The sequence below is a fragment of the Pelodiscus sinensis genome, chromosome 25, assembly GCF_049634645.1.
Source record: "Pelodiscus sinensis isolate JC-2024 chromosome 25, ASM4963464v1, whole genome shotgun sequence".
NCBI lineage: Eukaryota > Metazoa > Chordata > Testudines > Trionychidae > Pelodiscus > Pelodiscus sinensis.
In genome coordinates this window covers 3918878-3936449 of record NC_134735.1, presented here as the reverse complement: position 1 = coordinate 3936449, position 17572 = coordinate 3918878, and the positions used below count along the sequence as shown (strand labels likewise).

General features: G+C 43.3%; 1 protein-coding gene across 2 annotated transcripts in view; it reads right to left on the bottom strand.

Moving 5' to 3' along the window:
• Window positions 1–4093: 4093 nt before the first annotated feature.
• The window catches only part of PTP4A2 (protein tyrosine phosphatase 4A2), a 46551-nt gene continuing 33072 nt past the window's right edge, over window positions 4094–17572 (bottom strand). For both annotated transcript variants that reach the window (XM_075908565.1, XM_075908564.1), the window contains exons 4-6: window positions 10122–10252; window positions 6912–6986; window positions 4094–5501 (exon numbers count right to left, since the gene is read on the bottom strand). In XM_075908565.1, coding sequence (XP_075764680.1) covers window positions 5393–5501; window positions 6912–6986; window positions 10122–10252 — 315 coding nt within the window. In that variant the 3' untranslated portion in view covers window positions 4094–5392. The remainder of the gene's footprint in view (window positions 5502–6911; window positions 6987–10121; window positions 10253–17572) is intronic.

Here is a 17572-nt window from a genome sequence, read left to right as displayed (position 1 = left end):
CCCAGGCAGCCAGCTCCCTGGCAAGACAGCTCCCTGACCAGAAATTATTGTGGGCAGATGCTGTCTAGGCCCTGATCTCATAATGCAAGTAAAAAATAAAAATAACTACTCCATGAAATACAAATTTTGGTCAGGAAGTATAGATGAAAAACCTCTGAGTCATTTAAAGTTATTCTGAACTCTGATTCTGGAAGTGGGGGGTTTTGTTTAATAGCTTTCAACAGTGCTGTAAAGCAGCAGCCAGAATCCACCAGCACCAATATTCTCAGAGGATAAACTTTGTATCTTTTCTACATGTAATGATAGAATTTCTGCTAGCCATATCCAAGAGAGCCAACATAGAAGATTAGGCTTATGACTCCTGTTGGCATCTAAAAGGCCTTTGCTGGTGATAAAACTGGGCTGAACTACCTGGATTAGATTAAGTATGAGACGTTTTAATCTGTTTTTGGCTAATATTTTAGTTAATATTGGGCCTGAACTGAGCAGAGAAACAGCTGCAAAATGAAGGGTTAGTGACATCTTATTGAAATACCTCCTCAGAGCCAGTTGTCCAAAATCAGAGGTGGTTTTCTATTTAAGGTGATTGCATCCAGACAAAATCTCCAAGGACTGTTAAAATGCCATTGGTTAACTGTCCAGAGCAGAAGATTTATTTTTTTAAACAATCCTATTCTTCTGGATGTCACCAAGGGATGCTGGTGGCAGGTGAGTAGAATTTTACCCAGTCGTAGAAGAAAGTTTCGGGCAGTTTACGGTTTTTAAAAGCTATAATGGTTTCTAGAATCTCTCACACATACTACAGAATTTGTGGTCAATGTCAGAGGAATTGGTGATTTTCCAGCCAAAGTCCCTATATTTGCCTGGATCCTAGCAGCTGGTCTTATTTGCTAGCTGCAGAGTTAGATGGAACAAGTTCTGCTGCCTTTTGCATGGTGCTTCTGTTTCTCTTATCACCATTCCAGACAAAGGGCCATAATCATCCATCCTCAGTCTCCTTGTCCAAGGCGAGATTTTTTTTCTTAAGGCCTCACTTCCCAGCAGGTGCTGCCCTACTCATGGTAGCTGTAGGCTAAATAAGGATCCCGCATTTAAACTCTTGTCACCTAACCCCATTCTGAAGCATCATAGTTTCATCACATTACCTGAGCATTTACTTTGGCAGGTCTCACATTGATTAGACAATGGCAGGAAATCATAGCCAAAACTCTGCTTATGTCATTTAATTTTCTCTTAGCAGAATGTTCAATGTGGTTGGAAACACGTGTCCAGGAGACGGGATTCCAGTTTCCCTACACACTGGGAGTTCCAGTGTGCTCTTGGCCAACGCATATAATCACTGTGCCTCAATTTCCCCTGTTGTAAAATGGGGGTAAAAATATTTACCTAGCTCACAGTGCTATTGTGAGAATTGGAGGCGGGTCTAGAACAAAAGATGCTATTGACACAGATGCAACACATTACTAATTACCTCCCTTCCAGGGCTGAAGTACAAATGGGGAGAAAGTTAATCCACTTCTAAAAACTGCTCAATTTTCACAGGAGCTTCAAGGGATTCCTGATTGCCGTCAGTTCTATGCACAGAGTCAAGCCAGTCCAAAGAAATCAGCTAAGGAGTCCTTTATTGAAATCATGCTGATGCGACATGTAGATCTGCAGAATCCTGCAAGGTGCTGAGTGCCTCTTTTCCTATCAGTTCCCTAGGGGAAGAATCCTGCAAGGTGCGGAGTGCCTCTTTTCCTATCAGTTCCCTAGGGGAAGAATCCTGCAAGGTGCGGAGTGCCTCTTTTCCTATCAGTTCCCTAGGGGAAGAACCCTGCAAGGTGCTGAGTGCCTCTTTTCCTATCAGTTCCCTAGGGGAAGAATCCTGCAAGGTGCGGAGTGCCTCTTTTCCTATCAGTTCCCTAGGGGAAGAACCCTGCAAGGTGCGGAGTGCCTCTTTTCCTATCAGTTTCCCTATTCAGCACTGTACCCCAGTGGGCCCTAGTAAATTAGAAGCAGAGAAAAAAGATCCTCAATCACATAATTTATGTCCTTAATACCCAACATGGTGATAAGCAACTTTCAGGGGAACTCTTCCCACTAACCCCATTAACTGTCTGTGCCTAATTATCGCTCCCCAGTGGTATCTGGGGTAGATAGTTAGAAGTGACATTTATAAGACTCAAAATGGGATTTTAGGGGAAAGTAAGCAGTTTATTGACATCAGCAGAGTGCACAGCAGGGAGGATGGGAGGAAATAAAGGGCTTGAAAATGGAGGCTATTAAGAAATTGATTGCAGCTGGTCAAAAACATTCCAAGGGAAGAGTTTTCTGTTGGAAAATGCAGCTTTGTCAAAACAGCCATTTGTCAAAGAGACAGGGCAGGGAAAGACTGGAGCAAGGAGTCTGCGTGGGGAATCTAGGATGAGAACCCACCCCAGGAGCGGAGTGGGACTCGAACAGCAAACTCAAAGAGTGAGACTAGGGCTAGCAGGGTGAACAGACTGGCAAGAGAAGCCCACATATAGACAAGAATGTGGAGCCAGCTTCCAGTCATTTATTTTCTGATCTCCACTGGGGACTGAAACCATGCATCAACGCACAGGTGAGGAAATCTGATAAAAATTAGAAATCTAGTACTGATCTGTGAGTAATGTATCTGTTTTCATTACAACAAAACAAAGCTGACTAGAGCTTTGGGGGGGGGGGGGGTTAGAAAGTAGAACTCCTGTTACATGGTAAACTGTACATCTCTATTCCATGGAGCTCCCCTTACAAATGAAGTGAAACCGATTAAAACCCAAGGCTTTAGAAATTTCCCCATGGAGCTCCCAGACAACGTTTTAATTCACACACTGCCAAGTGGCACATTGTCTAGTCTTGTCCAGGAGACGCGAGATTTGCAACAGATCTTTTTACAGCATTTGGAAAGGCTGCATAGAGATTTCAGGGGGGTTTTAAACCAGGTGATGCGAGGAGAAAGAAATAGCTGATGTCTGTGGCACTTCTTCCTCTTTTCAGTATGGAACTGTGCCTCTCACATAGTCACTGAGTCACAAGCAAGCTCACATTGTTCACTACGAACTATGGTCAGACTAATTATGAAGGAGCATCTGTAGACAGACTGGTCTGAATCCATCAAGGAAAGAACGGGGTAAAGAACAAAATGTATCAGCTATGCAGCAAGTAAACTGAGAACCAGAAATGAGAGCCATTTGCCATAAGAATTTTATTGCACTATGTCTAAGTGCTGAACCAGCTATTGTGTCTATTAGGCCCTGGTCACAATCAAGCCCCCCCCCCCCCCCCACTCCATGTCTATGAATTTCTGCACCTATATGATCATTGTGTTTTATCAATTTAGTTTAGTTTGCAGGGCCATAGTACAAGCTAATATAGTATATTATCAAAGTAAAATGAGGAGGAATACAGTTATATAGACAGCATGTAAAACAGGGTCTTTTATTGTTCTTTAATTGTTCTTTAAAAGTATTTGGGCTTTGGTTTATAATCTGGCTACAACCCTTTTCCCTCCAGTCCTACATCTTCCATCTGTCAAACCAGCTTTAGCTAACAGTACGTGATTCAGTTCAGAATCGAAGATTTTAATTTCACAGAATCAAAAATCCAATCCTGAGAACAATTCAAATGTTGGTTTGTTGTTCAGAGGGAAAGGGCCAATGTTAAATGCTTCCAGCCGAGGTACCCCTGTGCAGAATCAAACATTACTGATGATTTTCCTAACATGTAGGAATTAGTATCATGCATGCTTGTGCCTTGATTTTAACTGCAACACACACACACAGACACACAAACACACTGAGCATATTACACATTTTAAGGCAGGAAGGAGTTTGTTACTACATTAATACAGTTCAAGTCAAGGTATAGTATCTGAGCTTTGGGAAGGAGAAGTGCAGTATTTGATAGCCTTGAACTGACAAAGGGATCTTTTGGCATGTCCTTAAGTGGGAAGGCTTGAGTAGTACCATCCTTTTTGTTTTAACTTAAACACTTATAGAAACAGAATTTTAAAAATCCATTATTTGTTTTCTGAAAGTGTTTCTGCAATTTTGTTCGGTTACAAATCAATATTAAACTCTGGAATAGGAAAAGATTGTATATAGGCAGTTCTCATAACCAGCATCTGAGGTATTACTAAAGGGGCACAAGTCTGCACTTGCTGGCACTGCTGCTGGGACAGACAAATGAAAGCTTTTGGTGCTACACTGCAAGAAACCACAGGACAAGACAATCCTAAACCCGTGTTCAGACCTCAGTGGCTGATCAACATTACAAACACGATGGTGAGATGAAAGCACAAGAGATCGCTGATGTGGCAGGGCACTAAGCCTAGTTTTCCCATACAAATTGTGATGCCAGCTTACTGAAACTACCTCTCATAGGCCGTGCAAATAACTAGTCTTAGTTCTTAATTAATGCACTTAACCCAGCAAAGAAAATATCGCACTGGTGCCTAAACAATACATTCCAGCCCCACAAAAATCTGGACAATGATCACAACAGCCTACCTGGTTCTTAGGACAGAGGAGTTAAAAACTTCCTGTCTGGAGTCTCCATTAGTTGAGTAGGACACTTCTGGATTATGGATTTCTGAATATTCCTCCGCCAAGATATAATTTTTCTACCCAAATAGCAGAATGTTATTTTCTTAGCCAAGTTCTTTGGAGAAATATGATTTAGTCAAGCGCACACACCCACGTCCACACACGCAGAGTTTAAAAAAAAATACTCCCTCCGCCAATTAAAAAAAGCCTTTAGCAGGTTCACCAAGTGTATTAGAGTGAACTAATGGGAAAATGACCTGTCATTGGAAAGCTCTAAATACCCCACAACACAACCACCACCATATTTCTTGGAAAGGGCTCAGGTGGGCTTAAGGCTGTCAGACCACTCACCTATAGCAGAAAAGTTCTTCTCCCTATTTCTGTCTGCCAGCTGTCACCAATAAAGGGGGGAGGGGGTAATTTTTTTTTAAAAGGAAGTTCCAAAGGGAATTCCACATACCAGGACCTAACTATAAAGCATTGTCCCCGAACCAAGAACATGGTTTCCGCATAACCCAATGCTCTGCTGGTTTTCCTTAGACATAAACTTTACTTTATTTCATTTTTTTAAAAAAAGTTAAAAATACAGAAGGTTCAGAAACTGATTTTCTCCTGGCAGATATTCAAACTGCAGCCTGAGGAGAAAACAATCCTTCACTGAAATGTTTCTTTTTTTAATTTTATTATTTTTTTTAAATCATCACCACCATTAGGACAGAGGCTGAGGAGCACTGACTCCACCACTAATTTGATGACGTAGTTTGATTCCAGATTCACATTTCCAGGTGACAAAGAGTCCAGAAAACAGCCATGATAACTTCAGCCTTCGTGTAGGGTTTCTTTTACTGAACACAGCAATGACCGTTGGTATCTTTGAAGCGCAATCGCATCTTAGGTCGGTATTTCTCAAGGTAAAGCAGCTGTTTGGAATTGAAAGCTCCCCTCCTTTTCCTAAAATAAACAGAATGAACACATCATATCAACAGCAGAAGCACTGCTTCAGTTATTGTGTACAGTTCAAAACAGATAGCCCCTCGCTGCACTGCAAGGGCTTTCCAGCCCCACAGAGCTGCCACCTGGCTCGCTTCGTTATTCAGTGCCTCCTCTAAGAAAGGAGAGCTCAAGTGGGACATGGATCAGGATTGGCAGAGCTGAATTAGTCAGATCTGTGGATGATAAAAACACTTTTTCCTCATCATACTGAGCAGACAGCTGCATGCCTTAGGGCTGGTAGATTTACAGTCTCTGGAGTCCACTTCCTCTCCCACAAGCAGAAGTGGTTGCTGAATGACAGAAGGACACTCCACCCACGCCTTTTAGAGCCATGTGCTGTCTACATGTTTAATATTAGCTAAGTGAAGACATGACAACCAAGTACAAATATCTGAAGAGAGTTAACAGAGAGGGTAATTGAGCAGGATAAAAAAAAAAGGGTAAGACTAGCACAAGCGAGAGGGAAAAAAATTAGGAGGACCAAGAAAGTCTTCTTGATGAGGACAACGGGTTAGGACAATCTCTGAAGACCTTGGAGCTCCAACAGCAGCGTGAAGCGTGTTCTTAGTACATGATTATACAGCATCTTCCTTTCTCATGGGCTCCATTTCAAGATCTGGTGCTATGACAAAAACACCAGAATTTTGTGCTTGCTCTCGTTCAACACCACCTTTTCTATGCTGGATGGCTGGCAACATTTCTCCAGTAGACAATGTTACTTCCATACACAACACTGTCAGGATTCCTAGAGCTCATGCTGCAGAGTGATCATGCAGCTTGGTCCAAGAACTCTAGAGCCGTGGTGTCCAACCAGTTCTAATAGCCATTCTAATGGCTGCTGCTATAGCAAACTAGCCACACTCAACCAGTCAACTAGCTACACTGTTCAAGCCAGCTAGCCACACTCAACCGTCAAATAGCCACATGTGGCTAGTGTGTTGGACACCACGGCTCTGGAATAGCATGCTGCTACAGTACCTGGCCAGGCTACATTTATTCTTGGTTCACTAGTAATTTGTCACTGTCCTCCTCAAGCAGTAATTTTACTAAATGATTCTGTAGGTTCTTGTGTTAGCATTTTACTTTCTCTGCAAAAACATTGGGTCACCAACCAGTGCCTCGATGCAAAAGCAGACTTAGAAGGGTTGGTGCTTTTCCCCCACATTCACCTCCTTAGCCAAGGAGGAGTAAGGGTTGACATTCACTAAGTTAAGCCGAGAACTGTCTGGACACAGACACTGGGAAGCTCTCAGCAGTTTAAAAAGTCTTGCTATAAAGTGCTCGTTGCTCTTAAAACACCCAAGTAAAATTGCATAGACAGACAAAGGAGGAGGGAAGCGTGCTGGAGAGCTGGCCAGTGTTACTTACTGCCTTATGAACTGAACTGCATCCTCATACTTCATTCCGCATTCAATGAGAGCCAGTGCAACCAGGACTGGGGCCCTATGAGGAGAAATCAGTATTTATTTTAACTGTCTAGAAAAACAGTACACTGAACCCCTCAAAGAGACCATATTAGTCTGTAAACTAACAGCTTAAGTCTCCTGCCTTTAAATGTTACCTACAGAAAATTATTTGCCTGCAGTGTCTAATGTAAAATTCTCCAGCATCAAAATCAATAGTTCCTTCAGTGTCTGCCATGAAATAGTGATAACGGATTTTTAGTCTCTCTTTTTTACTATAATATTTTGTACTCTGCTGCACATAAATAAACTTGAGGTTCATCTTGAAGCACTTAACTTTTTGCTACAACGCAGCTTTAATCCCATGAACACTAAAGATATGTACCACTTTTGAAATTACATCGACACTAGTTCCTTTTGCTAGGTGATAGGGGGAAACTTATGGGGCAATGGTGGAAGATTTTCACTGGCAGGTCACTGCTCTGAAGCCAGCCCAGCTGAGCATGGAGCATGTGAGGGTGGCTGTTCACAACTGTTGTGCGAAGGGAGGGATGCTTTGAGTCCCCTTCCTAATGCTCAGCTGCTCATAATAGCAATAGCACACAATTACACCTAGCACCTTGGTGGCAGAGGAGAGCTCAGATTGAACTGACATAGTAAACTGAACAAAACTGAGCAACTCTGGCAGGGCAGCTTGCATTGTCCCTGCTGGGCAGCACCTAGATAAACTTGGCTTCAGTTTAACTTATCCAGGCTGGCTGGCTGAAACCCCACACGCACTAACTGCGCTTTAAAAATGAAAGTAGTAGAACGGACAACATTTGAGGTTTGCTTCCTAGGGCCTAAGCAAAACTTATGAGAAGTTCTTCCTTTGCTTTCTACAGAAAAAGGAACCCAAGAGGACAACCTGAAAAGTCATTCAGAATGACTAAAATCTAACAACTCGTGTATGTAATAACAGTGGCTGTCACACTGTCAGCACACTTTAATCTAATGCTGGACAAGAAACAAGAGGGCTTTAAATCATTTCATTGAGCCAAATGTGCGCTCAGCTTTCACCTGCTCCCTTGCCTCAAAAAAATCCTCAGCTAGAAACAAGACAAAAGGGAGTAGCAAATCATGTTAACTGCCATGTGTTTGCATTATTCAGGCTTTTCCTACTTCAACATTTCACCTCTCCCTTAGCAGAGGAAATGGATTTAAAGATCAAATTAAGACAGGTCAACCCAACTTACGTGACTATTCTTGATTTCTCTTTATGCCACCTTTCTGCATTTCCATTATATCTATTTAAGGATTTATATGGCTCCCACCCCCATCACAAACACATCTCAAGTATTTATCTCTTCGTTCCCCGCATGCAAGACAAGCAGTCATTTGTTTATAGAACTTGTGTTTGCATGTGAGAGACTGGCTGCTCTATTTAGTTTTCCCAATTATTTGAATAAATTGATTTTTTTCTTTTTGGTTGCAAATATGGTTCCTGGAGAAGAAGGAAATCAAAGAAATCAGCACATATGCAGAAGGTATTTCTCTTTACCCCACTATAATCCAGTCACCAACTTTTAAAAAGCACATAGTCCTACTGTACAACAATTTAGAGGAGGGAGTGAATAGCAAATCTCACTGGAAAGAAAGGAGTAAGTTTAGGAGACTATGTATACATTACTAAAATTGAATTATGGCCAGAAGACACCTGGTTTAATACTCCACCAGTAAGTATCGGGGGACCTCAGGCCATAATGGACGTTGGTTTTGGGTCTTTATAAAAAATGGCAACTCCTATAGAAATGTGCCCCCAGCATCATGCTGGGATGGTAGCCAGTACTACCGCAGGTGTGACACCTATCGAAATGGTTATATTCTGCCACATCTCAGAGTTCCCTTATGCAAATACTGAACTAGCCTGACTCCGCTTACCTTATCAAATCTGACTAAATGATTCAAAAGACTAATTTTAAATGACAGTCCAATCTGTCCATAGCCACCTTCCACAAGTTTATCTTATATATTAAACTGGAGCTTTTATATTTTTGAAGTGGTGATTAATAAATTTATCAGTTGTCCTAGTAATAAGAGGCTATAAAAAAATCCACAAATCAGGAACAATCTTGGGGCAGTCCCTTCCCAGGCCGGGAGGGAACATGATGTATGTGTGTTTGGGGAGTAACAGGACATAGAAAAACAAACAGGGAACTGGCATACATGACAATTTGCTTAGTTTCCAGTAACAAAGCAACACTACAACCTCAAACAATCCCTGTCCTATGCCACTCTTAGGATGAATATAATAGCTGTATATCGGGGTAGGCATGGCAGATAAAAATTAAAGGATTCTAGAGAGCCACAGAACCAATATCCTGATTTACCAATTTGAGGAAAGGCAGTTTAGGGCTGATGGAGCAAATTACAATTCACTGGGTCCCCTAACTAGCAAAAAAATCTGCTTAACCTGCCTTGTATCAATGTTTCCAGCATTCACACTGCTGTAGGAAACACCCTAAGCACTTTCATGTGAATCTTTCTTTTCAGGTATTCATAAGTGAAAAAGTGCTCTGGTGTGCCTCTGCATGTCTCCACCTCAAAACTGCAAACATTCAAAAACTAGTTTCGGACTTCCATACACCAATAGATAAAAAATAGCCTTTTTACAATTGAGTGAAATGTTGCATGCCAATATTCTGTAACATTATCCAATGGCTTTGAATGGTTGGGAAGCAACAAAAAAGGATCTCAAACTCCCACTGAAGTCAATGGAATGGAAGGCATTCAGAACCTTGCAGATTAGGCCCAGAGCAAACAATGCATTTGGCTTATACTGCCTACATATATTCAATTTGTCAAAAAGCACAGCAGATTTCTAATAGAGATGCAATGCATTTTTCATGGAGTAGATTCTCCAGTTCTCCTGGCACTATTATGCTATGTCAAATCAACTACTGTGAACAAACAATCCAAAATTAAACCAAAGCTTTGAGATACAGCTGCCATGTCACCTACCATTTTAAAATCATAGTAAGCATCCTTGATTGCGATTCAAAGTCTTTGAGGTTACTTACACAAAGGGATTTCTTTTGGTTAACTGAATAAGTGCCACTGTCTTCCAGGATGAAATCTTCCGCTTATGTACGTGCTAAAGTGAACGTCTTACAAAGCAGACCAGAAAAGCACTTACCTTCCCAGTCCTGCAACACAATGCACCGCAATGCAGCATCCAGGCTCTTCACGAAATTTGGTTTTCAACAGGTTTAGCCAGTCATCAACTATCTGATTTGGGGGTGGCGCTCCATCATCAAATGGCCAGTCCTTGGGAGGAAGAAAAAATTAGCTATCATTTTTGTGCAGGGATTACACAATAATAGAGAATGCCATCCACAATCAATAGTAGGGCTAGTGGAAGAGGGGCTGAGGGCAGCACAGGGTTATATTCAATCAACATCCAAATTCTACAATGTTGCTATTAAACATGTAATTTCCTAGTTGTAAAGTATTCCAAATACGGATTCAATTTCACCACAATACTCAACCAAATTTAAAAGTGCTTAAACATTTTAAATTAAAAGCTAACTCACTAAATAGAGCTAATTTGGTCTAGTGGAACTTGCTGACCGATACCCAGTTTCAGTAGAGAAAAAACTAAATAGCTGTCTTTGAAATATCACTGAAATTCTGTAATTAAATCAGAAAAAAAATTAATTAAATAGAATACTTAAAAGAGGATACAGAGAACTATACACATTTTTGCCTAAAAGTCTATGTTCAAGAACTCCTCCTAAACAATAAGAGCTAGGACCACCGAATCTGATATGTAGCTTCTTCTTATCGTAACCTAAGACAGGATGGTACATCAGAGTAGGCACTGTCATCTGCTTATCAGTTCCAGGAACAGTCATCTAAAACTGCTATAATAAGACTGTCAGTTTTTTTTATTGCAAACTTCTGTATGAAATATATGACCACCGCACCTTTTTACAAAAGACTTCAACTGAAGAGTAGCCTTCAAATATCTCCGGTCATCTGAAGAAGTGGACTGTGCTCACAAAAGCTCATGATACCATCTACATGTTTTGTTAGTCTATAACATGGGTTCCCAAACTGGGGGCATGTCCCCCTGGGGGGGGCATGAAGAAATTCCAGGGGGGGCGCGAGGCGACCCAGCCATACACACACCCCTCTATCAATGCCACCCCAAGTTTTGCTGCTATTTTTTTTAGGAGGAAGGGGCATGAGGGTTTCTCAAAAATCAAAAAGGGGGGCGTGAATCCGAAAAGTTTGGGAACCACTGGTCTATAAAGTGCTACCAGACCATTTGTTGTTTTTTTTCTGTAACAGACTAACTCGGCTACCCCCTGAAGCTCTCAAATATCTGTAGTTTAGAAGTTTCAATGGTACAAATATGCCAGGGTCAGAGTTACTGAAACAGAAAGCTTCAGTTCTCCTAAATAATTTTGCAGGTGATTAGTCCAGAGTATGGCTATAGGGCTGACCATACTAGGTACTTAGCACTCTCAGCTCCTTTTAAAATTAACTTTCGTAGGGGTTTATAATACCCATTCAATATTTAATCCAAAAGCAAACAAATTAGTTTCCATAGTCATTTAGGGCCAATGCTGTTCTCACAGTAGTCAGTCAATGACAAACTTGACTGACTTCCATGGAAATTGATCTATTATTTGATTCAACCCGGTCAACTTAAAGGTTTCAAAGAACAGAATTCAGCCTTAACTCTTAACATCCTTGCTTTGGGTTTCCCTCATGCTACTTCCATATAAATATTTTAAACCATGTCAACCTACAGTTTAAAGAACTGACACAAGAATGATCATACTGGGTCAGACCAGTACTCCATCCAGCCCAATATCCTGTCTTGCAACAGTGGTCAATGCCAGGTGCCCCACAGGGAATGAACAGAACAGGGAATCATCAAGTGATCCCTCTCTTGTCATCCATTCCCAGCTTCTGACAAAGAGAGGGTAAGTACACTTCAAGGCATGGTTTTGTATCCCTTCCCATCCTAGCTAATAGCCATCGATGGACCTATCCTCCATGAATTTATCTAGCTCTTTTTTGAATCCTGTTAAATCTTGCACTTCACAATAGCCTGTGGCAAGGAGTTCCACAGGTTGACTGTGCATTGTATGAAGTAATATTTCCTCTTGTTTGTTTTAATCCTGCTGCCTATTCATTTCATTGGGTGATCCCTAGTTCTAGTGTTATGAGCAGTAAACACTTTCTTGTTTGCTTTGTCTACACCAGCCTCTCTCATCTGCCCTTAATAATCTCTTTTCCAAGCTGAAAAGCCCCAGTTTTATTAATTAATCTCTCCTTATATAAAAGTTGTTGCATACCCCTTATTATTTCTGTTGCCCTTTCCAGCATCTTTTTCAATTCTAATACATCTTTGAGATGGGACAACTAGACCTGCATACAATATTCAAGATGTGTGCACACAGGTAGGACCTCCCTGGTCCATCACCCTTGGGACCTGACCGGTCCTGAACAGGGAGTTTGCTGGATCAGAATTCCAGCCTCACTTCTGCCAATCTCTGGGCTCTCCCCAGTGACCAACAGCCTGGCTTTGCTCCTGGCCACCCTCATAGCCGCCAGCCTCCCAACTAGTCCCTGCTCCCAGTGCTGGGGCTCTCTGGTCCAGCAATATTCCTGGTTCTTCTGGACCACAAGTGTTGCAGAACCAGAGAGGTTCAACCTATGCCATGGATCTGTATGGAGGCAATAAGATATGTTCTGTCTTGTCTATCCCTTTTCTAATAATTCTCAACATTCTTAGCTTTTTTGACTACCACTGCACACTGCGTGGATGTTTAGTCATCCGTAATGACTCCAAGATCTGTTTCTTGATTGGTAACAGCTAAGTTGATCACCATCATTTCATATGTATAGTTGGGATTGTACTTTCCAATATGCATTATTTTGTATTTATCAACACTGAACTTCATCTGCCATTTTCTTGCCCAGTCACCTAGTTTTGAGATAACCCTTTGTAACATTCCTAGTTGAGTACCAACCAGACTGCAGGGAGCTACATTGTGGTTATCTGACTAATCATGTAGTTGATACAATTTGTATCGACTCTACACAATTAGTCGATAAGGACCATTCTGCAGAGTCGCAGGAGGAGCTGGCTCGAGCCGGGACTGAGCAGTCCTGGCTTGTGCCAGCTCTGGGAGCTCCCTGCATTGCAGCTCTGCATTTTAAACATATCAAGAGCTGCCGGGCTCTTACCACATTTAAAATGTAGAGGTGCAGCATCCCGGATGAGCACAAGCCAGGACTTCTCGGTCCTGGCTCACACTGAGACCAGCAGCCCCTGTCCGCCGTGAACAGAGGCTGCTTCAGCATCAGCCTGGGCCACAATGAACAGGGGTTGCTGGCAGAGGCTGCTTTGCAGCAGCTTCCCCTATCCCTCTCTGTTGCCTCTGATTGAGGCAGTGGGGGAAGCAGGCAGCACCACAGCCAGTGCTGGGGGGAACCAGCTTTTAAGCTGGCTTCCCCCAGCACCAGCTCCTCTCTCAGAGGCTTATGCTTATTGGGTAGTTGACTATTCGCTAACATCCCTAGACTTAACTATCTTGAATAGTTTTGTATCATCTGCAAATTCTGCCACCTCACTGCTGACCCTTTTTTCCAGACCACTTATGAATATGTTGACCAGCACTGGTTCCAGTACAGACCTTTGGTCGACACCACTATTTACCACTCCATTCTGAAACCTGACATTCATTCCTGCCCTTTGTTTCCTATCTTTTAACCAGCTATCGATGCATGGGAGAATCTGCTCTCTTATCCTCATGAAAGTTTACTTTGCTTAAGAGCCTTTGGCAAGGGGCCTTGTCAAAGGCTTTCTGAAAATCTAAATATACTATATCCACTGGATAATCCTCATCCACATGCTTATTGACTCCCTAGAAGAATTCTAATAGATTGGTGAGGCATGATTTCCCTTTACAAAAAGCATGTGACATTTCCCCAACAAATTGTGTTCTTCTATGTGTGTGAGAATTCTGCTCTTTACTATAGATTCAACAAATTTGCCTGGTACTGAAGTTCAGGTTGCCGATCTGCAATTGCCAGGATCACCTTTGAAGCTTTTTTTAAAAATTGGCATCATATTACCTATCGTCCAGTCATTTGGTACATTAATCCCAAAGATACTATTATCCATTCCAGCCACCAACACTAAAAGAAACAGGCTGAGTCTAATTCTCCAATTCCCTGCTCTCTCACTATGCCATCTGTCAAAGCAGGCTTACTAGCTGCCACATTCCACCATCTCTGTCTTCCGTACTAGTGCAGTGGTCTCCAACCTTTTTACACCCAAGATAACTTTTTAAATATCAGAACAAGTAAAGATCTACCACCCCATCCTTCCCCCAAGACACCACCCCTTCCTTGAAGCCCTGCCCTCTCTATTCTCCTCCTCTCCATCACTTGCTATCCCCAGCCCTTATACACTCCACACTGCCACTTTTTTCCCCAATTCTTATGTAGGAAGAGGTTTTTCCAACATTTGTCCTGTCTAGACTGGACCAAATGTTAGAAAAACCCCTTCTTTCGGAATCCCCCTTATTCCTCATGGAACGAGGAATATAGAGGTTACCGAAAGAGCATGTTTACTCTTCCACTAAAAAAAAGCAGAAGAACAAACGCATCCCTGGAAACGGAAGAGTTTTTCCAGGATATCTCTGGAATCCTGGAAAACTCTTGCAGTCTAGCCGTACCCTCACTGGGTTGAGGGTATGGCTCTGGGTGGGGATGTGGGTGTGGGAAGGGGTGAGAGGTGCAAGCTCTGGGAGGAAATTTGGATGCAGGAGGAGGTGGAGAAGGGGATGCTGGCTCGGGGAGGGGGCTCCAGGCTGGGGAGTGTTGGGGTCAGGTGGAGGGTTGTGGTAGGCTTGTGGCTGTGAGGGTTCAGGAATTTGGGTTGGGGTATGTGGGCTCAGGGCAGGGGGTTCCAGTGTATGATAGGCTCAGATCTAAGGTTTGGGGGGGTGTGCAGTGTGTTATGATGCTGGAGCCAGATGGGGGTTGGCCCCAATTGGGGGTTTGCTGGCCAAGCTTCATTTTTAAATAAAATATTATGTCAAACACAAAAGGTTTCTGCATTGTCTTTATTTATGAGAAGGGCAGGGAACCTGTTTTGAGTCGGGGTCACTGACCCACAGAAAAGTCAGTTGGGGCCACACAAGGGAGATGCAAAAGAAAACAAAACCACCACACACACACATTCCTCCCCAAAAAAACCCAAGCCTCACTAATGTGGCCCCAACTGTGCTGGTGGGAGCAGGGGACATGGTACTGAAGAAGGGTGCTAGTGGGTGCTGGGACAGGGGACAGAGTGCTGGGGAGGGGACAGGGTTCTGCAGCAGGGGACAGGGTGCCAGTGGGGAAGAGGAGGGAGGGGACAGGGTACCGGGGGGAGGGTTCTGCAGCAGGGGACAGGGAGTCCCCTGCACCAGACTCCTCTCAGGACTCCCACACAGAGGAGGAAAGCCCCCACGCGCGCCTCCTCCGGGGCCAATTCCCCTTCCCACAAAGGAGGGAAGCCCTGGTGCGTGCCTCCTCTGGGGACCCCCTCCCCCCTGCAAGATCTGGCACACCACAGACCTGAGGGAGGAGAGCAACCAGAGCACTTCTGGAACCCCCGGAAGTGGCGCGCAGCTGCAGGACTTCCATCCACCCCGCAGGAAGCCAGCACTACCTCCATTTTCACTGGAGGTAGGTAGTGGGGCTTCTCAGGGATAGGGGGAATAGGCAGGCCCCCGAACGCCTCACGATCAACAGGTTGAGCCCTCACGATCGGCCAGTCGATCACGATCAACCGGTTGGTGACCACGGTACTAGTGTATCACCTCAGATCGTGGGGAGAACTCAAACTTTGTTTCAGGAGTTTCATAGGCTTTTGACCTCCACAGTTTTCAATAACAGATGCTAATCTCTATCAGGCTGTGGTTTTAACCTTCATTATTTTTGTAAACAAATGCTGGCTTTAAATAGTGGTTTACGTCATTTTATCAACCAACTGGTAATATAACACCAGTTCTGAATGGTGCCAACAGTATGTTTTGAGAGAGTTGGTTTCAAGAGAGGCAAGTAGCTGTGGGTCATGTGATTGAATATTCAGGGTCATAATTGCCCAAACACTGTGATGTGTTAATAAAAACAGAAACGATCATGGCTGGAATCATGTGAATCAAGTGTGAGACTAGCAGAAAATCTTCTGCAATCTCCTGTTTTCTGATAATATTATCTGATGTTTAGAGGACTTCTTCCCTCTACAGTTTTGTTCTCCTGCAACAACAGTATACTAGGATCAGTCACAAACTAACTGCAGAGTACTCAGGACAAGTGTGGCAAACATACAGGACCCCGTGTATGTAACTCAGAATTTGTAAGGCATTCAAATAGTATGGTGCTGAGTAGGGATGTAAGCAATTAGTCAACTATCCGATAAGCAAATGCTTATCGGACAGTCGACTAGAGACTCGACTAGTTGCTTCCCCTCCTCCCCGCACTTGCTGCCTCTATCAGAGGCAGGCATTGAGGGGTGGGGAGCAGGATCTGGTGCTGGGGGGAGCCAGCTTAAGACAGTTCCCCCCCCCCCCCAACACTGTCTCGGTGGGGAAAAGGGGCAGGGGCACAGCTGGGAACTGGCAGCGCTTCTGCCCCTTTGAAATGCAGCAAGAGCTCTCTACATTTCAGAAGAGAGCATATGGGGCCAGGGGGGACTGTCCACTTTGCTTTTGAAACATACAAGAGCCAGCAGGGCTCTTGCTACATTTCAAAGGTGGAGGCGCCCTTATTGACTACAAATAGTCGATGCAAATTACATCGACTATTCAATTAGTTGATTAATCTAAATTTAGCATCCTTGGTGCTGAGGACAGTGTTCTGAAATGGATATTCGGTCCTCATTGCGCAAGTAACTGGCCCTTCTGCACCATAAATGACATTGGCGGTTTTCCAGTCAGCACGGCATATGCACCACAACTATAAACAAATCATTTTGCTCAAGCCTCCAGCATGCTTCTCTATAGAGTTTTATGACAGGGATACAGATTCATTTCAACACAAATGTGGAGGTAGAAGGAAAAACTGCACCTCTGTTAGAAGCAAGATTTCCCGTGAGCCTGTGATGTTCTTGGGCAGTTTGCTTTCCCAGCAGAACAAACTGACTACTATCATTCATTCCTTTGCATTGATGATGCTCTGGAAATACCAAGGCTAACAGTAGTGCTGGAGCAGGGAAGATCATCCAGCAGAGAAACTTCAATGCTGCAGTGAGGCGGGAGGCTCCCCACAAACCTTGTGCTGAATTCAAAGTGTGGCAGTACCCATTTCCGAATAACTTTTCTGAGCCTTTTATTTTGAAGTCACATATAATTTGAAGAGCAGGATCAAGCAGAATAGAAAGTATCCCACATACGTACGTTCTGCAGAGATGTATCCCACATATGTGAGTCCTGCAGAGATTTCCTCCAAAATTTCCCAAGGCTTCTAGCCATAAAAATGAGAGGCATTAGAAGACTGACTACCTACAACTCTTAAGCAAGGTGCAGCTTCTGGAATCACAGTGGAGAGACTGCTGAGTCACTTCAGGGGTTTTTT